Source organism: Hyla sarda, chromosome 3 (assembly GCF_029499605.1).
Source record: "Hyla sarda isolate aHylSar1 chromosome 3, aHylSar1.hap1, whole genome shotgun sequence".
NCBI lineage: Eukaryota > Metazoa > Chordata > Amphibia > Anura > Hylidae > Hyla > Hyla sarda.
The window spans coordinates 174840897-174863815 of NC_079191.1; the positions used below are offsets into that span (position 1 = coordinate 174840897).

General features: G+C 43.9%; 1 protein-coding gene across 2 annotated transcripts in view; it reads right to left on the reverse strand.

Moving 5' to 3' along the window:
• Positions 1-22919, reverse strand: part of DIS3L2 (DIS3 like 3'-5' exoribonuclease 2) — a 320278-nt gene that overhangs the window by 100099 nt on the left and 197260 nt on the right. For both annotated transcript variants that reach the window (XM_056565531.1, XM_056565532.1), the window contains one exon: positions 4967-5046. In XM_056565531.1, the coding sequence (XP_056421506.1) occupies positions 4967-5046 (80 nt within the window). The remainder of the gene's footprint in view (positions 1-4966; positions 5047-22919) is intronic.

Here is a 22919-nt window from a genome sequence, read left to right on the forward strand (position 1 = left end):
TACACTATAGATTGAACAATCACAGGGCAAATATAAAAAGAGGCTAACTCTTACACAGCTTCTCTCGCCACTGTCAAGAGAAACATGCAGGCCATAAGGATCCGATACGGATTTATTCAATCGACCAGATAAATGAAGAAAGTACCAACAGATTTGAGGAACTTGTGAAACGCGAGACATTTTGGATTTTCCGACTTTGCACTTTGATCCCCAGGGGACTCAATGAGGCCACCGTATTAATTCGGTAACCACTCAGCTACATAGCCATGTACTTGAGCACCATGCTGCCCTCCTCCCCCCCCCTTGTATTAGTGCATTATACTAGTGACCGTCTAACAATATAGAGCATAAAATAAAATCAAAAAACAAAAACTACTCATTGGTCTACACTATCTCTTCCTTTCCAAAATAACCCCAACCAGCACCTATGATCATATAATTATCATTATTCATTTAATCAATTTTTTCTATATATTTTTCCATTATATATATATATATATATATATATATATATATATATTTAGTTTTAAATATAAATATAAATTTTTTTTATATTACCTTTCCTATGAAGATAATACCCTTTTTTAAAAATAATATCTCTCCTCATCCTAGCGATATCCCCAATCAACCACCAGAGGGTCACGCCTCTTATGACCTTCCCCATTAATTATCAAAGGGTTACAAATTACCTTATATTTTTATTATTTTTCACCTTTTAATCGCAATATTCATCAACATCTTTTGCATTATATTGATAATTCAAGACCCCCCTGCTTTATCTTAGCATCCTGGAAAAACTGCATGTCAGCTCTGTTAAAAATATTCTCCCGAAAAAAAACCAAAATATCTTTTATCGATTTCCTCTGCTAATCTATGTGCCCATCCATAGCCAGATGCAATTAAGCCGGCATCCAGTGTACGGACCAACCAGATAAAGCACATGTGAGAGGCATAAACATAAAGTGCAACAAAATAATGACAATCATAGGCGGACCAATCATTGAGCCATGTGCTTAATGTAAACAAACTAGGGATCGACCGATTATCGGTATGGCCGATATTATCGGCCGATAATCACGATTTTGGGCATTATCGGTATCAGCAATTACCTTGCCGATAAGCCGATAATGCCCTGCCCCCGCGCCGCGACCGCAACCCCCCCCCCCCCTGACCCACCGCGTCGCACCCCCCCCCCCACCGTAGTGCTGGGCGGTATACCGGTATGGATTTTTGCCCATACCGCTATACCGGTCGGGCCCCTCCCCCACCCTCCGAGTCAATAAAAAAAACAAAAAAAAAAACTTACCCATAATGGGGGTGGTCCGGGCCATCCATCTTTCGTTCCTGTAGTGTCCGGCGGCATTCCGGGTGGAGGGTGCACTGGTACGGGCTGTCCATCTCCGGGGGTGCTCTTCTCCACTCCGGGCAGGCTCCGGCCTAGTACGCTGCATAGACGTCGCTACGCCGTGACGTCAGGTGCGTCGCTGCGCACGGGTGTCACTGTGCAGCGGTGTCTATGCAGCGTACTAGGCCGGAGCCTGCCCGGAGTGGAGAAGAGGACCCCCGGAGAAGGACAGCCCAGACCAGTGCACCCTCCACCTGGAATGCCGCCGGACACTACAGGAACGAAGGATGGATGGCCCGGGCCACCCTGACAGGTAGGGGGAGAGAAGCGGGTGGCGGCGGCGGCCTATGCCACTGCAGTGCATTGATGTAAAGCGCCCGCTTTAAATCAATGACCTGCAGCGGTGTCGAGGGGGGATAAATAGCCGATAACTTACACCGGAATATCGGTATAAGTTATCGGCTATCGGCCCTAACCTCCACCGATTATCGGTATCGGCCCTAAAAAAACGATATCGGTCGATCCCTAAAACAAACCACCACCAATCCACTGCCCGTTAAAGGAATGAATAGCCATTACCCTCTTTACACAATCAATTTAAATATATGACCTAGCCAATCAACGTTTATCTCACTAATCAACTACCATCTACCCATATTCTCACAAAAAAAAAAAAAAAATCATCATCTTGCCGTACGAAATATATGGCACAGTGATTATTATAGGAGGACCAATCATCCAGTCATATGCCCTATGTAAACAAACCACCACCAATCCACTGCTTCTGCAGTATGAATCAAGAGCTATTACTCTTTACACACTCAGTGTAAATATATGGCATAGCCAATCAGCATTCACTTCAATGACCAATCAACATTCACCTACGTACTCAATGTGATAAAATCATCATCAACCTACGATTTTGACATACGAACCAACAACAATCGATTTTTTTATATCACCAAAGAAATAGGATTGGCACAGTTTTTGGATGTTACACAACTGAATATAAGACATTTGCTGACTTTTGAAGATACAAAGCGCTGTGACTACTATACCAAATAGCGCACATGAGCGTACATTTGAAAAACAGAAATAACATACTCACACAGAATAATACTCCACACAAGTCTTTTTAACACTCCTTTTATTGTATTTTTTGTCCTAAAAAAGCTTTTTTATATAATTGTGCCGGCATACCCCTTCCGTTTATGATTACGTCACTATGACGCTCTCCCTTCCCGTATTTTTTTAATAAAAGTAATGAAGCTGTATCTATGTACATGACCTGATGAAGCGAAGGACCCCTCGCGAAACACGTAGTCTTTTAAGCTGAATAAAGAAAAGCAGCATACAATATTCCACGCCTCCTGCTTCCCTACTGTCCCATATCCTCCTCTGGGACACAGGAGTTTCATCCCAAGGGGCCCAGATCTGCATCCATTTTTTACACACCGGAACTGAGACCTTGATATTCAGACCCAGCACCAGCTACATTGTTGAAACAGACGTCATCGATTATCGGGACTGATGCACGGCTGCCACGGGAGATCTGACAGTGTATTATACACTCCAATGCTATAGCCAGTGTTGTGCCTGTAGCGCAACAATAAAAGGTGAGCGTGCCCATCCCACTCCACCATTCCTTGCCACAACCCACCACTTTCAGCAGACCACAGTAACAGCACTTAGATAATGCACCCTTTGTTCCTTTTCTTTCTCTTTTATAGCACCCCCTTTGCTAATTAAACAATATAAGAAAAAGACACTTTCCCATTCACTTGCTTTTAAAATCATCAACAACATAAATGTTTATAATGTAATAGAAAAAATGGCCACTAGGTGGCTCTGTTCTGCTCCCTGCCACAATTAATACAGTGAGTTTGGTCTCCTCCTGGCCTGGCAGGAGACCAAACTCAGGAAGTACTTCTCTGCACTGAACGTGATTGACAGCTGCACAGAAAAGTGAAAGCTCCACAGATTGCCATAAGAATCTGCATAGACTGAAGCATGCACAGAGCCTGAGGTCTTCCATTTGTCAGAGCACTGCAATCCTGTGAGGGCGGAAGTGGTCCCCCAGCAGGCTTCAGTGAGGTCATGCATGCTGGGAAACACCCACTTTCTCCTTCTGAGAAATTGCCTTATCTGAGCAAGAATAAAAGGTATGATACAGAGCTTTTTAAAGCTCAGAATTATTTTTAAGGTATAAGAGAAAAAAAAGGCATCATTAAATGGCTTGATCAAATGTATAATTTTTTTTTTTTTTTTTTTTTTTTATAGTTTATTGATACAACCTTCCATTCCCAAAATATATGCGTTTATAGTTTGCCTGACAATTCAGGGAATAAGTCCTATCTACGAGAACTCAATTTTAATAATGGGAGTGATGATCAGGTGATGTAGGAGCTAGAATACTCATTTAACTGCTTTAACCCTGGAATCAAACTAATTGACCTAGAACCCAATGGTCTCTGGCTGACCTACAAAGATCATGTGTGCAAATTGTAGAAACTTCCAGAAGGTCAGCCATTACTGAAGCACTCCAACAAACTGGGCTTTATGGCAGAGATGACCGAAAAGCCTCATATCAGTAAAAAACATGAAAGCCTGTCTGGAGTTTGCAAAAAAAAAACCACCTTAATTCTCAGATCGAGAAGCAATATTCTCTGGTCTGATGAAACCAAGACCTCATGCTGTTTTTAAGCAGTTTGGACAAGGATACTGCTCTATTCAGCTTTCCCTCAACTCTGATCAAAGAACAGATATTCTTAATGAAAAACTAATCCAGTTTTCTCTGGACCTCAAATAGGGCTAAAGATTTTCCCTTCAACAAGACAATGACCCGAGGCAACACATGAGTGACCTAGGGACAACTCTATAAGTCACCTTGAGTTGCCCAGTCAGAGGCATGAGTTGAACATCTTTGTGAGATATGACAGAAAAATGGCAGACACTCACCAAATACAGATGTGCAAATCCTGAAGTATCATACCCAAGACAATTGTAGGCTGTAATCTTTGCCAAAGGTGCTTCAACTAAGTACTGAGTAAAGGGTCTGAATATTTTTGTCAATGCAAGATTTTACCTTTTTCCCTTTCAATAAATTAGCAAAGCTTAACATTCTGTTTTCACTTATGAGATTTTGACTGCAAAATGTTGGGGAAAACCTTATGGAAGCAAAGTCAAGAATAGTCATAAAAGTTCAAGGCAATTAATAAAAATGGGTTTTTACGAGACCTAAATATGGATGGTCCAACCCCACAAATTCAAATCCCTGGTGAATCTACTAATAAGCAGAACAAAGAAGCCAGGATACTTATTGCTTACACATGACTTCTTGTTGGTGCCGCAGCTAAATACCATCAGTTTGAAAGGAGCCAAGCTACAGTATCAGGCAGTGCATTCTGCACGGACAAGATGCTGTGCTTGCATAAACAATGAAAAGGATATAGTCAGTTTATTCTGATTTTCCAGGGACTTCCACAAATGAAACATTTTCTTTCAGTCTATCCTAAGATCAGCCCCCCCCCCCCCCCCCCCCAAAAAAAAAACACACACAAATGCCTTTAACATCTAGAAATGAAGATAATAACATTAACATTAACATTTTACCAGTCATACCATCTGGGAGTAGTTTACAAGATAAGGCATCATCCAGGTCTCTAGCAGTGGCAGGATCAATGGTGAAGATACACTCCTTCCTATGGAAATAAAAAAAAATAAAAAAACATAAAACAAGTTGTGTGGAACTTTGGCATATGGACATATATCAAAACCTGTACAAAGGAAAAATTGCTGAGTTGCCCATCCCAACCAATCAGATCACTTCTTTCATTTTTCACAGGCCTTTTCAAAAATCAAAGTAGCAATCTGATTAGTTGCTATGGGCAACTCAAACGTTTCCTCTGAACAGGTTTTGATAACTCTCCCAATATGTCTGAATAATTGTCTACAAATCAAGAATTAGGCATGACCAAACTGTTTTACCACTACATCTCTGGACCCAGAGGAGCCCTTGTTTTTATTCACAGTATCCTATGTAACCTACACCTTATGACTTGAATAAAGGAATCTTCACATTTGCATCTAAGACTGGGTGAGTGCTCTGATATTGCTACTATTTGCAACCTTGTATAGGCATTTTTTTCTTTGGACCCATATCAAACACCCTCACAAGTACCAAAATAAAAAAAAGTTTAAAGTCACAATTTCCAGCACTGGATCACATGTAAATGTATCCACTATTGATTGCGGTTCTAGAAAGTCCCATGCATGGAAGAACAGATAAGGGAGGTGAGCTGACCACCTTGCAAAGGCAATGTAATAGACTACGTGGATCGATTCCAAAAAGAAGGACTTTCCATACAGTGTTTCGTCTCCCAGGAAAGATGCAAGGCAGCAGTTCAGAGTGTAAAATTAGCAAGTTTATTGCAACAATAGTTTTGATCCCGTACTGCTACTTACACAACTTGTGTACGTGTAAAAAAAAAAAAAAAAAAAAAAAAAAATTGAAATGGTAAATTAATACACATTTAACCCATTAAGGACCCTTGACATACGCGTACGTCATGACACCCTGGTACTTAAGGACCAATGACGTACGCGTACGTCATGGACAATTCCGGCCCCCGCTGCGCACCAGGTGGGGATCGGACCGGAATGCCTGCTGAAATCATTCAGCAGGCATCCCGTGCAAAGGCCCAGGGGGGTCATCAGACCCCCCCCCCCCCCCCCCCCCATGTCGCCGATCGCGGCAAATCGCAAGTGAATTCACACTTGCGATTTGCGCAATTCTGGTTCATTACGGGTCTATGGTGACCCGGAATAGAAGGGGGATCGCGGGTGTCCATGACACCTACAACCCCCCTGAAGAGAGTGAGGTGGCATGGGTGCCATCTCCTATCCCTGCTATTGGTGGTCTAGACACGACCACCAATAGCAGATCAGGGGCGGGGGGGGGTTAACTTTCGTTTTCCCCATCCTGCCCACCCACAATAGGCGGGGAAACGACGGGGACCGGCGCCGAAGATCCACTTACCGATCCGGAGGCTGCGGGCGACAGATCGGCGGGCGGCGACTGAGATCGGCGGGCGGCGACGTTGTGCGGCTGGATCCTACGGAAGCCAGTGAGTTGCCTAGCGACATCTGGAGGGTACAATCTGAGACCACTAGATAGTGGTCTCTAACTGTAGCCCTCCAGATGTTGCAAAACTACAACTCCCAGCATGCCCTTTGGTGATCAGTAGATGCTGGGAGTTGTAGTTTTGCAACAGTTGGAGGCACACTGGTTGGAAAATACTGAGTTAGATAACAGAACCTAAATGAAGGTTTTCCAACCAGTGTGCCTCCAGCTGTTGCAAAACTACAACTCCCAGCATGCACGGTCTGTCAGTACATGCTGGGAGTTGTAGTTTTTTAAACAGCTGGAGGTTTGCCCCCCCCCCCCCCAGGTGAACGTACAGGGTACATTCGCACAGGCAGGTTTACAGTAAGTTTCTTGCTTGAAGTTTGGGCTGCGGCAAATTTTTTTCCGCAGCGCAAACTCCTAGCGGGAAACTTACTGTAACCCGCCAGTGCGAATGTACCCTAAAAACACTACACTACACAAACACATAATAAAGAGTAAAACACTACATATACACCCCCTTACACTGCCCCCCCAATACAAATTTAAAACGTATTGTACGGCAGTGTTTCCAAAATGGAGCCTCCACCTGCTGCAAAACAACAACTCCCAGCATTTCTGGACAGCCACTGACTGTCCAGGCATGCTGGGAGTTTAGCAACAGCTGGAGGCACCCTGTTTGGGAATCACTGGCGTAGAATACCCCTATGCAATCCCCAATTTAGTCCTCAAATGCGCATGGCGCTCTCACTTCAGAGCCCTGTCGTATTTCAAAGAAACAGGCTAGGGCCAAATATAGGGTATCTCAGTACTCAGGAGAAATTGCACTACAAATTTTGGGGGGCTTTTCCTCCTTTTACCCCTTATGAAAAGGAAAATGTGGGGGCTACACTAGCTTGTTAGTGTAAAAAAATAAAAAAATTTACACTAACATGCTGGTGTTGCCCCATACTTTTTATTTTCACAAGCGTTAAAAGGAAAAAGACCCCCAAAGTTTGTAACGCAATTTCTCCTGAGTACGGAAATACTCCATATTTGGTCATAAAATGCTGAGTGAGAGCGCACTATGTACATTTGAGGCCTAAATTGGCGATTTGCACAGGGGTGGCCGATTTTACAGCGGTTCTGACATAAACGCAAAAAAATAAATATCCACATGTGACCCCATTTTGGAAACTACACCCCTCACGGAATGTAATAAGGGGTACAGTCAGCATTTACGCCCCACATGTGTCTGACAGATTTTTGGAACAGTGGTACCTGAAAATGAAAAACTTAATTTTTCATTTGCACAGCCCACTGTTCCAAATATCTGTCAAACGCCAGTGGGGTGTAAATACTCACTGCACCCCTAATTAAATTCTGTGAGGGGTGTAGTTTCCAAACTAGGGTCACATGTGGGGGGGGGGGGGCGGTCCACTGTTCTGGAACCACGGGGGGGGGGGGGCTTTGTAAACGCACATGGCCCCTGACTTCCATTCCAAATTTTTTTTTCCCAAAAGCTCAATGGCGCTCCTCTTCTGAGCATTGTAGTGCGCCAGCAGAGCACTTGACGTCCACACATGGGGTATTTCCATACTCAAAAGAGATGGGGTTTCAAATTTTGGGGGCATTTTGTCCTATTACCCCTTGTAAAAAATTAAAATTTGAGGGAAAACTAGCATTTTAGTGGAAAAAAAAAAATCATTTACACATCCAACTTTCACGAAAAGTCGTCAAACACCTGTGGGGTGTTAAGGCTCACTGGACCCCTTGTTACGTGCCTTCAGGGGTGTAGTTTCCAAAATAGTATGCCATGTGTTTTTTTTTTTTTTTGCTGTTCTGGCACCATAGGGGCTTCCTAAATGTGACATGCCCCCCAAAAACCATTTCAGAAAAACTCGCTCTCCAAAATCCCACTGTCGCTCCTTCCCTTTTGAGCCCTCTACTGCGCCCACCGAACACTTGACATACCTCATGAGGTATTTTCTTACTCGAGAGAAATTGGGTTACACATTTTAAAAATTAGTGTAAAAAATGAAGATTTAGAATTTTCTCCTTCAATTTGCTGCTATTCTCGTGAAACACCTAAAGGGTTAACAAACCTATTGAATGTCATTTTGAATACTTTGAGGGGTGCAGTTTTTATAATGGTCATTTGTGGGCCATTTCTAATAAGAAGGCCCTTCAATTGCACTTCAAAACAGAACTGGTCCTTGAAATATTTCGATTTTGAAAATTTTGTGAAAAATCGGAAAATTGCTGCTATACTTTGAAGCCCTCTGATGTCTTCCAAAAGTAAAAACATGTCAACTTTATAATGGAAACAAAGTAGACATATTGTATATGTGAATCAATATATAATTTGGAATATTCATTTTCCTTATAAGCAGAGAGCTTCAAAGTTAAAAAAAAATGCGAAATTTTCAATTTTTTCATAAAATTTGGGAATTTTTCACCAACAAATGATGCAAGTATCGACAAAATTTTACCACTAACAAAGTAGAATATGTCACGAAAAACAATCTCGGAATCAGAATGAAAGGTAAAAGCATTCCAGAGCTATTAATGTTTAAAGTGACCGTGGTCAGATGTGCAAAAAATGGCCGTGTCCTACAGTGAAAATTGGCTGGGTCCTTAAGGGGTTAAAAAGTGGTGTGACAAGGCTAGGGCTCAGGGTTGTCAGAATAAAATAAAACCACACACCAACAGTAATTTAATCCTTGCCCCATCACCAGCACTGCCTCCATGGTACTTCCTGCTGGCTCTGTTTCGAGGGCTGCCCCAATGACAAGAACAAGTCAATGCGTAAGGCTAACATTTTTGTTGCTAAAACCAGACAAGAATAAAGAAGAAATAGAATCATATAGACCAATATCACTTCTCAACACAGATGCAAAAATACTTGCCAGGGCATTAGCAACTAGAGTACAGAAAATGATCCCCTGTTAATACATAAGGATCAATGTGGATTTAAACCTGAAAGAACTACCACTCTGGATATCCATGTGGATTTATACCAGAAAGAACTATCCACTATGGTTATTTTCACTTCCTGAAAATATCCAGAGTGTATTTATAAACATACAAATAACTGGAGGAATGGGGTCCAGCTCCATGCTGTCGCTAGATGCAGATAAGGCGTTTGACAGGGTGGAGTGGGACTTTGTGGGAGGTGTAAGAAAGGTATGTATTTGGTGGGGATTAGGTTAAAATAATTAAAATTATTATATACATAAGGGAGTTCTAAGTGATTTAATATGTCTAGAGGTACTAGGCAGGGTTGTCCTCTCTTCCCTCTTATTCGTGATGGTCATTGAACCTTTGGCGATAAGTATAAGAGCAGATCCTGTTATACAGGGATTTGGAGTTGGAGAGGGAGGACAAAATATAACTATATGCAGATGATATCCTGATGTTCCTGGAAGACCCCAAAAAATCCCTACCCAAGGTAATTGAGATAATAGGGGTATATGGAAAGTTCTCTGGTTTAGCAATAAATTGGGCAAAATCAGTTATTCTACCATTGGGAGATAAAGACCTGGGACAGACGTATGGATTGAAGTTATTGAAAAAGGGGGAGAATTTCTGATATTTGGCAATCCAACTGGCAGGGGACATTGGAGAATACCACGAGTTAAAATACCCAAAAATTATGAAATGATCTAAATATATTGAAGGCAGAAAAAATTACATAAACCGCTTCCCGCTATAGGACGTATGCATATGTCCTAGCACCCGACACGTTAGCGCGATGGGACGTATTCATACGTCATAACTATCTCTGGCACTGCCGCGGGCAGAGCAGGAGATCAGTGGCAGGTCCCGACTGTCAATCACAGCCAGAGTCCCGCCGCAGCCGCGATCACACCTGTCCCGGCAGCATTAACCCCGTAGATGCAGTGATCAATCCTGATCACGGCATCTATGGTGTTGACAGGGGGAGCGCTCTCCCCCTGTTCACCAACTGCGGTGCAGAGATACGATCGCGGGTCGTCGTTGGTTGCTATGGCAGCAGGAGGTCAGATTATGACCTACTGTCTGCTACGGAAGCCTGTGAGATCCAGCCACAGGCTGGATTGCCCAGGCTGTGCTGTGTGCAGCTGATCGGGTCCTACTGTGCTGCAGTACAAATGTATTGCAGCATAGTATAACCTGTAAAAAATTTAATAAAAAGTTCAATAAAAGTATGAAGTGTATAAAAAAAAAAAAAAAGCCCATTTCCCAATAGAAGCCCTATATTATCACAAAAAAAGATCAAAAACACAAATCATATACATAATTAGTATCGCCACATCCTTAATGATGTGTACTATAAAACTATAATGTAAAATATCCCGCATGGTGAACGCCATAAAAAAATAAAACAATTCGCCAATTTTGGTACAAATAGCGGAATTTCAATAGATGAAAAGGTAGCGCATATCGCAAAAATTATACCAATAGAAAGTACAGCTCATACCGGAAAATATAAGCCCTTAATGGCGCTGAACGAAAAATAAAAAAGTTACGGCTGTTGGAAAATGGCAGAAAAAGAATTTTGCTCAGAAAAGGAAAAAACATAGAAAGCTATATAAAATGGGTATCGCCATAATCGTACTGACCCAAAGAATATAATCACTTTTACCGCACAATGTACACCATAAAAATTTAATTGTAAAGAAAGCCACAAATTTCAGTTTTCATAATATTTTGGAGTTTTTCATAAAAAATGCTGCATGTGTAAACAAAAATGCCTCACTTATATAAAAGTATAATATGTCACGAAAAAATGATCTCAGAAATGCTCCACTCAGAAAAAGCATTCTAAAGTTATTACCATTTAAAACAGATACGTGTAAAAAAAAAAAAAAAAAAAAAAAAAAAAAAAGACTGGTCATTGAGGTAAAAAATGGGTCCGTCCTGAAGGGGTTAAGGCAGTAATGCTCCCAAAATCACTTTACATAGTGTATTTGGCTCCTCACCAATTTGGTGTGAAAACTGTTTGTTTAAAAGGTTGGCAATCAGCGGTGGTGGTGGCAGTAGCGGAAATTCAGGAGCCAAACGTGCCAGGGGGAGACCACCTGCTTCGTGGAAAGCTACCATTCAGGAAGGTAGTGGAACAGGGGTTCCTGGAGACCGCGCCAATAGCAGTGAAATAGTGCGGACTGCAGGTGGGGAAATCAGCTACTCAGTGTTGTGGTTCTTGATAAAGAATCCGGAGGACCTTAGCGTAGTCACATGCAAAATCTGTCGGCAGAAAGTGAAGCGTGGCCAGGGTCCCAATCTCGGCACCACGGCCCTGCGTCAACACATGATTCGCCACCATAAAGCGGCCTGGGATAACCGTGGCTCCGATGTAGTGGTCCAGCCTGCCGCATCACCCAGTGGCCATCCGCTCCCGTCATCCAGCCAAGCCTCCACCACCTCAGCCGAAGGGAGCATTGTGTCAAACCATCCTTCTTGCGCTCATAGTCAGCCATTCCGCCAACAATCGATCGGCGAAGCCATGTCCAAGAGACAACAGTATGCGCCCACTCATCCAACGGCGCAGAAGTTGAACGTGCTCCTGTCCAAGTTGCTGGTGTTGCAGTCCCTCCTTTTCCAACTGGTGGACTCTGCAGCTTTCAGGGAAATGATGGCTTGTGCCGAGCCGAGGTGGAGAGTCCCAAGCCATCATTTCTTTGCGAAGAAGGCAGTACCAGCCCTGCATAAGTTTGTACAAGAGAAGGTGGGCCAGTCCTTGAGTCCGTCGGTGTGTTCACAAGTGCACGGCAGCGCCGACGTGTGGAGCTGTAACTACGGGCAGGGACAATACATGTCTTTTACCGCCCACTGGGTAAATGTTGTTCCTGCACAGCCACAACAGCAACTTGGACAGGTCACACCGCTTCCTCCTCCACACTCTCGCTCCCAGGCAGTTGGTCCTTTTACAGTGGGCGCCTCCTCCTCCTCAGTGTCCTCGGCCTCCACTGCACATCCAAAGCTCGGTGGCCCTTTGTCACGATGCCGGCTGGCAGGAGGTGGATCCTCTGTGCCAGAGAGGGATGGCGAGGACCGTGCTAGTGGACCGGTTCTAAGACACTACTGGTTTTCACCAGAGCCCGCCGCAAAGCGGGATGGTCTTGCTGCGGCGGTAGTGACCAGGTCGTATCCACTAGCAACGGCTCACCTCTCTGGCTGCTGAAGATAGGCGCGGTACAAGGGAGTAGACAGAAGCAAGGTCGGACGTAGCAGAAGGTCGGGGCAGGCAGCAAGGATCGTAGTCAGGGGCAACGGCAGGAGGTCTGGAACACAGGCTAGGAACACACAAGGAACACTTTCACTGGCACGATGGCAACAAGATCCGGCAAGGAAGTGCAGGGGAAGTGAGGTGATATAGGGAAGTGCACAGGTGATCAGACTAATTGGAACCACTGCGCCAATCAGCGGCGCAGTGGCCCTTTAAATCGCAAAGACCTGGCGCGCGCGCGCCCTAAGGAGCGGGGCCGCGCGCGCCGGGACAGGTCCGACGGGGAGCGAGTCAGGTACGGGAGCCGGGGTGCGCATCGCGAGCGGGCGCTACCCGCATCGCGAATCGCATCCCGGCTGGAGGCGGTATCGCAGCGCCCCGGGTCAGTGGATCTGACCGGAGCGCTGCAGTGAGGAGAGTGTAGCGAGCGCTCCGGGGAGGGGCGGGGACCCGGAGCGCTCGGCGTAACACCCTTCATCGTACCACGTGTGTCAAGCCGTCCTTCACATGGTTTGCCTTGGCGAACAGATTCACACAGGGATGGAACTGCTAAAGTTCATTAGGGAAGAAAACCGAGATGGCTTACTCCACGAAATCTGGAAATGGGAACCATGGTGACCGACAATGGGAAGAACATTGTGGCCGCGCTGCCACAAGGAAGTGAGAACCATTCGCCCTGCATGGCACACGTGTTGAATCTGGTTGTCAAGAAGTTCATCAAGTCTTCACCCCATTTGCAAGACGTCCTGACAATGGCAAGGAAACTGTGCATGCACTTCAGCCACTCGTACACCGCCAAGCACACTTTGCTTGAGCTGCAGCGTCAGAACGGTATCCCACAACATAGTCTCATTTGTGACGTTGTCACACGTTGGAATTCCACCCTCCATATGTTGGACAGACTATACGAACAAAGAAAAGCAATCACGGATTTTTGATGATACAAGCAGATAGGAGTACTCCCCTGTGTAACTTCAATGTGAACGAGTGGCAGCTCATACGTGACACCTGCTGTTTGCTGAGGCCCTTTGGAGGAAGCCACATTTTTTGTTAGTCGCTCAAATTACACCATGAACGACGTAATTCCACTTCTACATTTACTCCATAAAATGATTTTAAACATGGCTGGTCACAGCAATGGAGACGTTGGGCCTACATCAGAAGGCTACATGAGTCCTGTGGGGGATGAACTGGAGGAGGATGATGAGGGGCAGAGCGGAGCACAGTTTAGGGTGGATGAGATGGCCGGTGTTTCTGGTCATTGTACAGGAGAGGAGGAGCAGGAGCAGCCAGAGGAGCTGGAGGGTTATTACGAGGGAGGCGAGACAGAGGACCCAGACACACCGTGGCAGTATGCAGTGGAGATGGAGGCAGGTAGTCCCAGCGAGTCACTGTTACAAATGGCACGATTCATGCTGAGTTGCTTGCGTAGTGACCCCTGAATTGTCAAAATTCGTCAGCGCGATGACTTCTGGATCTCCACCTTATTAGACCCTCGCTACCGGCCCAGAATGGGGGCCTTTTTTACACCCACTGAGAGGGAGGACAAACTGACTTCAGAGAGCTTCTACGTAGTCTGCCACATGGTCCATCAACTCGCAGGTCTGACTCGGTGGGCCCCCTGCGCTCACCTTCCACTACCATGGCTGCTGGGGAGGGGAGGGGTGGCAGGAGCAGTACCGGCTCAATCAGCAGCAGCCTGAGTCTACAGTCGCTGATGAGTAGCTTCCTTCAGCCACATAGTGAAGCTACTCAGCAGCAGCAGGTGGACATGGAGCAGGACCTGAACCAGCAGGTGGTGGCTTACCTCGACATGACCCTGCCAACAACCGTTGAAGATCCGCTGGACTTCTGGGCAGCCAAACTCGATTTATGGCCGCAACTAGCGGAGTTTGCCCTGGAAAAGATGTCCTGCCCGGCCAGTAGCGTGTCATCAGAGTGGGTGTTTAGTGCGGCCGGGGCCATAGTCACCCCAAGGTGAACTCGTCTGTCCACTAAAAATGTGGAGAGACTGACGTTTGTCAAGATGAATCAGGGATCGATCAGCCAGGATTTCCAGCCACCAATGACAGATGGGTCTGAGTAGATTGACTATGCTCCTACAACAAAATTTTCTCTATTGTGGTTATGAATGAAACCCTCTGGGGCAGACCTGGGCATTGTTCAGCCCAATTGCCACATATGGCCCTTTGATTGGCTCTGACCGGCCCGCGCTGATTGGGGGACAACTATGCTGCCTAATCTGGGGGACATCTATGCTGCCTAATCTGGGTAACATCTATGCTGCCTATTCTGGGGGACAACTATGCTTCTAATCTGGGGGACAACTAAGCTCCTAATCTGGGGGACATCTATGCTGCCTACTCTGGGGGACAAGTATGCTCCTAATCTGGAGGACATCTATGCTGCCTACTCTGGGGGACAAGTATGCTCCTAATCTGGGGGACATCTATGCTGCCTACTCTGGGGGACAAGTATGCTCCTAGTGTGGGGGACATCTATGCTGCCTAATCTGGGCGACAGGAACGGAGAGCCGGGGACTACGCAGCCCTCAGCCGGAGCGCTGCACAGCTCTGGATCAGACAAAGATCGGCCCTCTGCAGAGCCGCCAGAGCGGGAAAGGAGGGATCGCACAGGACGCGGGGAGGCCAGGCCGAGGAGGCGGCCTGGGAAAGCTACCGGGTGATTGTTCCGGACCAGAGGAAAGGGGTCAGGCAGGTAGTTGACGTCTTCTTACGGTGACGGGTGCCCATCAGAATCAGGAAAACCACTGTGGGAGTGCATTTAGAGCATTTATGGCCTCAGGGGTGTAGGAGCTCCTCAGCTAGGCAGCCATCCTAGTCCTCTGCTCTATTTAGAAGGACATGCATATTTGGAGAAATAATTGGGACAAGCACCGGTGCACCCTGTGCAGTTACCTCGTGGCGGCAGTGTATATAGGTTTGTAAAATATAACTGCTCACCTGGATGTGTTGTGCTCCGGGCACAACACCGTAGTCTGCTTTAAGGCAGAGGGAGAAGAAGCAGCAGCAGCCCGTGTCTCTCCGTACCCAGCATCCTTTCTCATGATATGCTTAGAATTGGTGCTCAATAACAATTTCTTTACTTACAACGGACAAATGTTCCATCAGACACGCGGGACCGCAATGGGGACGAGGATAGCTCCGGCTTACGCAAATCTCTATGGGACGGTTTGAGGACACCCACATGACAAACAACCCCCTTTTCAGAAATCATGCCATGCTCTACAAAAGATACATAGATGGACTTGTTCATCCTATGGCAGGGCCCAAAAGGGGACAATTGACCTGCTGGTAGAAGAAGTAAACGCCAACAACTGGGGGATCACATTGACCCCAAATTCCTCCTCTGTAAAAATTGAGTTCCTTGACCTAGAAATCACTCACAAAAATGGATCTATAGTCACATCTACATACTTTATTAGAATCTACGGATTTAACTACATCTCCTTTCAGAGCGGCCACTATAAAAAGTGGCGGGAAAACACCCCTTACGGGCAGTACAAGCATGTGAGAAAAAACTGCACCGAAGACGCCACCTTTTCCACTCAAGCCCGGACTCGAAGAAAGATTCTACGCCAAGGGCTACCCCAAACCTCTGATGAGGAATGCATATTCCAGAGTGAAGAAACTCACTCAAGAAGAATGCCTGGACAAAAAGAAGGATGTCCAGTCCCTGACCAAACACAGCAAGGGAACTACTACCCCCCAAAAAAATCCTTTCAGCTCAAATTTTGTGACAACATACTCGGCAGAACACCACGCCATAAAGAACATTCTGCAAAAACACTGGAATATTCTTCTGTCAGATCCTTATTTGAAGGACATCATTCCCAAAATGCCAGGTATCACTTTTCGGAGAGCTCCCACTCTGAGGGGGATGATTGCCCCGATTAAACTGAAACACTCGAAAAAACAAGATTTCGAATCCACAGCAAAGAAAGGGTCCTACAAATGCAATGCACCTAGGTGCATGTGCTGCCAGATGATCTAACATGGTGAAACAATCAAGAGCAACAGCCCAGACAAATCCCTATAAGAAAACATCTGACATGTCAATCAAGATACGTCATTTACCTGATAGAGTGCGAATGTGGAAAGCAGTACGTGGGTAGAACCATGCAACCCCTGTATATAAGACTCAACCAACATCGGGCAAACATCAAAAAATGCTATCAGCTGCATGGTCTCTCACGCCACTGCAGTAGATCCCACCCTGGGAACCTCAATCCAATTTCCATCCTTCCGATTGGCCAGGTATCCAAACATCTCACAAACAGATTCGAAGCTCTAACCAAGAAAGAAGTGTTCTGGATCTACAACATGGGCACACTCCAACCCCAAGGTCTCAACGAAATGATCGAACTCATTCATTAAGTCTACACCAATTTTTCTATAAGGATCTCTATCTGTTTCTAGTAAGCAACGTAGCAGGATGGAAAGGGGTCCATCTGAGAGAAAGTTTTTTTTATTTTTAATCACAACTCAATCTTTTTAACAATGAGCCTCAAAAGTTCATGATATGCTGTCACCTCCAGCTTCATCCATAGGTGTTAATATGTTGAAAAAATGTCACTCTGCACTTGGCTCTGACTAGGACCTGCCTAAGCAAGTAACTGACTTAAGCCAGCATTACACTGTCAAGTGACCTGTGCTGTGCAGCAACCATGGCTAGTCAATGGTATATTAATTTAGACCCTGCCAAACCTATCCATATGATGCACATACACCCCTAGTTTATATTTTAATAAAAAAAATAATTGTCTTTGCAAGTTACCCATCTATGAAAACTGTACTGTGTGAACAAGCCAAATTTTTAAGTTGATTATAGTGTTACTATAAAGTGCACGCAACAGAAATGTGAACATAGCCTTACTCCATGGATTTTGATTCACAAATGCTCCAGTACTACTTGTTTAGAATGCCTGCATAATAGCAATCTCAGCTGGAAAGCATACAGAGTAATTTATATTATAAAGAGGGTATAATTATTATAAACTAAATAAACCAAAATAAAAATCAACTGATGTTCAGTTAAAATGCCAAGCGTGAAAACAGTTGTGTCCCCGTTTCTAAGAAATAAAATTATAAAACCCAGGCTTGAAATTAAAAAAAAATAGACTGATCCTTTCTGCCAGACAGCCTGGTTGAACATTCTTAACATTAAGTCAACTAATATGTGATGCAACATTTTATCATTTGCCATAGGTTTCTGCCCCAAAAACATAGTACTTTTACTGCAATTCCAGGTATATGTTGAGATCTACTAAACATTGCAAGGTCGGCAAAGAATTACACTATTTACTAATTTTACTGTAAGGCTTTAAACTTCAGAATTGGTTGCGTAGTATCATTCCTTCGTCAAACTCACCTCTTCAAGAAACTACTGAAGTATGGATTGGCAGCAAGTACCATCTTGGCTGATCTTAAAGACCCGCTCTTAACCAAAACCTCTACTTATTAGATCTTCTGCAATGTGATCCAACATTCTACACTCCAAATGCTACATTTAAAGCTCTTTTGCCAATATCAACTGCTTTGATCTGAAATGAAGGATTAGGCTTTTGCAAAAGGCTCACTTGAGAAGGAATACAGGAGGATTAGAGGTCTGGTCCCCAGTATCTTCTTTCATCAAGATGAGAAAATAGTCATTTAAACTCAAACAGCATTCAAACTTTATATTTCATATTTTATTGGGAAGACTCCATGGGCCGAATGGTGCTTACCTGCCGACACATTCTACATGTCTATATTTACCAGAACTAAATAAAAGTAAAGTTCTCAACAAAACAAACAATTTAGGACATTTTTGCCCTTTTGTTATTTTCCTCCTCACCTTCTTACAGACCCTCCCAAGGGCTTGTTTTTTGTGCCACAAATAACTACTTTGCAAACAACAACACTAATTTTACTACCAAATCAACAGTGAAAAAAAAATAAAAAATTATATAATTTTGCGATGCAATTAAAACTATACAATTAAAACTAAACCCAATTTATATAGGTTTTGTTTTCTTTTACCACTTAAATATTTGCAAATTAGTATACTTAAGTGTACTTTTTAGCAAAAATATATAAGGTAGATATCCTGCAGCTATTGTCTGTGTCTCTAAGGAAATCAAATACAGGAAGTGCTGGTAGTCAAGCAGTGCTTTGTGCAGGCTCCTGGTTATTAATCATCCTGCTATGTGAGCCAGGGGCATGTCACAGAGCCCTGCTTTTCCACCCACACAAGTTATACACACTTTAACCATTGTATATCCCAAATTTACATATGTTATTTTCTACATTATATAAAAATTTTTTTGCTAATGACAGGTGCACTTTAAAATTGTCGTGTTCTGACTCCTGTAACTCTTATTTTTCTGTTTGCGAGTGCTCATTTTTTGCACAGTGATCTTTAGTTTTAATGGCACTATTTTTGTTATAATGGGACATATTGATAGTCTTTCTTCATTTTTATGGTTTATAAGGTGAGCAAAAAAACGCAATTCTGGACTTTGGCATTTCCTTACATTTATGCTATTGACCATGAAGTTTAAACATTACATTTTAATAGTTTGGATAGTTACATACACAGCCACACAACATTTATTTTTGTTGACATTTTATTTAGAAAATAGGAAAAGGGAGGTGATGTAAAAACTTTAATAGGGAAAGGGCTTATACACATATTAACATTTTCTTCACTATTAGTCCCAACAGGGGCTATTGCATGCAATCTATAGATCGTAAACTCACTTCAATGCTGTGCCACATCAAAGCATTGATCATTGTTATCAGTGCAACAATACATGGCTTCCTGCAGTAAGGGAGCCCCGATTGGGCAGGACAGAGCCTGGACAGAGCCCCGATTGGACCACCGCCCATTCTAACATAAATCGGGATCACACAATTTTCTCATGGGGGTTCGAATCTAATTCTAAACTAATTTAACAAGAGAGAGAGGGTGTAGTCACTTTATTATAAAACATTTTATTGATCTACATTAAAAAAAAATAGTATAAAATCTTACATAGAGGGGAGAACTCCACTGATTGGAGAAAAAAAAGGAGTCACTCCAGATTGTCCATATAACAAATCACCGATGGAGAGACTTCACCTCAACTCACGTTTCGGCATGTCCTTCCTCCTGGGGGTGGCGTCCTCTCAGCAGTAGATGTATCTTATACCAGGATTGGCCAATAGAAACCTAATTAAAATGATTCTCACCTGATTAAGTTTGTTTCCATTGGCGCATGTAGCTAGGAATGCGCGGAAGGCGCTGCTTCCGGAACTTGCGTCACCAGCCAGGTCATGTGAGCGGTCACATGATCGCATCACATGATCGGCTGTATGCGATACAGACTCGGAAGAGCGCCATCCCGCAGACCCGCTCATGCGCATTACAGACTGTCAGTGCAGCATCAGAGATCCCAACAACAGTCACCCATCTGGAAGGGATGGGGGTTGCTGAGAAATACTCTGACACTGCACTGATCCCGGACCTGGAGATAGACCATACACAGTATTAAATGGAAAACAACATAATTTGTTTTAAAAACAAAGTAGTGCATATATGATTATTGAGTGAACCTGGGGTGATTATAATTCATGGACCAATTACTACTATGTGCATTTGTAATAACCCATTTCATATATATGTATGTGTAGTGGATGGTTTTATATGTGTACACATGATAGTGTTTACCTATAAATATAATTAATTGTGTGTATATAAAGTGCATAAAAAAAAGTGCTGATACAAGATAATGAATAAATATAAAAGTAAAAAATTTGCAATTCATGAGAATTTTTTTTAATACTTAAAAGGGGTACTCAGCCCCTAGACATCTTATCCCCTATCCAAAGGATAGGGGATAAGATGTCAGATCGCCGGGGTCCCGCTGCTGGGGACCTCGGGGATCGCTGCTGCAGCACCCCGCTATCATTACTGCACAGAGCGAGATCGCTCTGCACGTAATGACGGGCAACACAGCGGCCGGAGCATCGTTACGTCACGGCTCCGCCCCTCGTGAAGTCACGGCCCGCCCCCGTCAATACAAGTCTATGGGAGGGGGGCGTGGCGGTCGTCACGCCCCCTGCCATAGACTTGCATTAAGGGGACAGGCCATGATGTCATGAGGGGCGGAGCCATGACATCACGCTGCTCCGGCCCCTGTATCGCCCGTCATTACGCACAGAGCGAACTTGCTCTGTGCAGTAATGATGGCGGGGTGCCGCAGCGGCGATCCCCAGGGTCCCCATCAGCGGGACCGCAGCAATCTAACATCTTATCCCCTATCCTTTGGATAGGGGATAAGATGCCAGGGGCGGAGTACCCCTTTAAGTATAAAATGTGCTAAATAAGTGGCAAATGTGTGATTTATATGAAAAAAATATAAATATATAAAAAAATATGTAAAAACATTGTTATGGGCAAAATTATATCATACGTGCAAATTATTAACTATGTGGATAGTGATAAATAGTGTTGGAAACCAACACTGGAAAGGGAGAGGAGGGGAAAAAAGGGGAGGAGGGAGACAGGGGGAGGGGAACAGGGGAAAGGAAACAGGTGGAAAGGTGAATGGGAGCAGGAAAGTATGGGAGTGAGAGGTAGGGAAAAAGCAAGTCCAATTAACCACCAGGTAACAGTCCGTCCTATACTGTAGATAATAGTGGTCAAATTATTGAGAAGTCTCTCAGTCCAAGATCCGGATATAAGCTGTCAATCCAAGGGAGATACAAGAAGGGCACAGTCTGGTTCTATGAGACAAAAAATACTGAAAAATACATTAATATACAGAGATTAAAAGCAATAAAAACTACATAAAAAGAAAAGCTGCTGAAAAAACGTCAGGTGATCAGAGAAATGGGGCGAATCCTAATACCTCATTTAGTCCATGAGGTTGTAACGTATGAAGCTGCCATATCCATCTACTTTCATGTTGAGCAAGAACTTTTGGTACATCTCATCCACGTATCCCCAAATCCACTTGATCAATGCCCTTCACTTTCAAAAATTTGGGTCACATCCATGTTCACTCAAAAAGTGACACACAATCAGTTTTAATTTTTCAGTATTCAGAAATGATGAAGCTTGTCTAATGTCTGGCATGTGTTCCATACACTGACTTTGAGGGCTCTTTACGTTAATCCAATATAAATCTTTGGACCTGGACAATAAGTGTAATATATAACTGCACGCTATTAGATTTCTAATTTCAAGAGTTTTTTGTCCAGTAGAGTCCACAAAATTACTACTACTTTCAATGTTGGGACACGCATATTTTCCGCAAGGGAAGCAACCATTTTTAGGACCAACAGAACCAAAAACAGTGGTAGTATACTCACTTGGCACCAAGATATCATCTTGCAGTCATCTGTAGTCTGGATGGTACATAGTATTGAAGGAGAGGGTCAGTCCTCAGAATGGGAAGATGTTTTTCAATGCACTTTCTGATGTCATCCCAATGTGCATTATATTCTGAAATATATCTCATCTGGGTTTTTTTTTTTTTTTTTTCATTTTTCCTGTGTAGAAGTTGGTGTCTTGATGTTTCTTTTGCACATTTATATGCTTTCTTCAGGCATCTTTGGCTATACCCCCTTTCCCTGAATCATCTTTGCAGAATTTTTGCCTGCTCTTTAAACATCTCGCCCGAAGAACAGATGCTTTGAATTCTCAGGTTTTGGCCAATAGGGACTGCATTTATCACAGGTTTCGGGTGGGCTGATGTCACATGAAGGTAAGTATTGATGGCTGTAGGTATACGGTTAACATTGGTTTGAATAATTCCATCCTGATCCCTGAACAGTGAGACATTAAAAATGGAATGGAGCATTTGTCAAATGAATGTGACTAATGTTTTTGTTATTATGATTAATTTTAGACATTAAGGTCTCCAATTCAACGGCCGTTCCCTGCCAGATCAAGAGGGCGTCATCGATGTACCATGCCCAAATAAAGGACACATTCCGTAGAGACATCCCCATGATCTGACGGGAATAGATCCCTCTCCCACAGCCCCAGATTGGCATACAAGGGCGCACAAGGCACCCCGATAGCCGTGCCCAGGAGCTGCAGGTAAAGGGATCCGTGAAAGGTGAAAAAATTATGCGTTAACACAAATTTGAGTAGTTGGCACAAAAATAGACATATAAGGTTTGATGTCACTCCTTCTCAGGAAAAAAACTCAGTTCCAGCCAGTCCATCATGTCGTATACACGTATATAAAGATTCAATATCAATTGTAG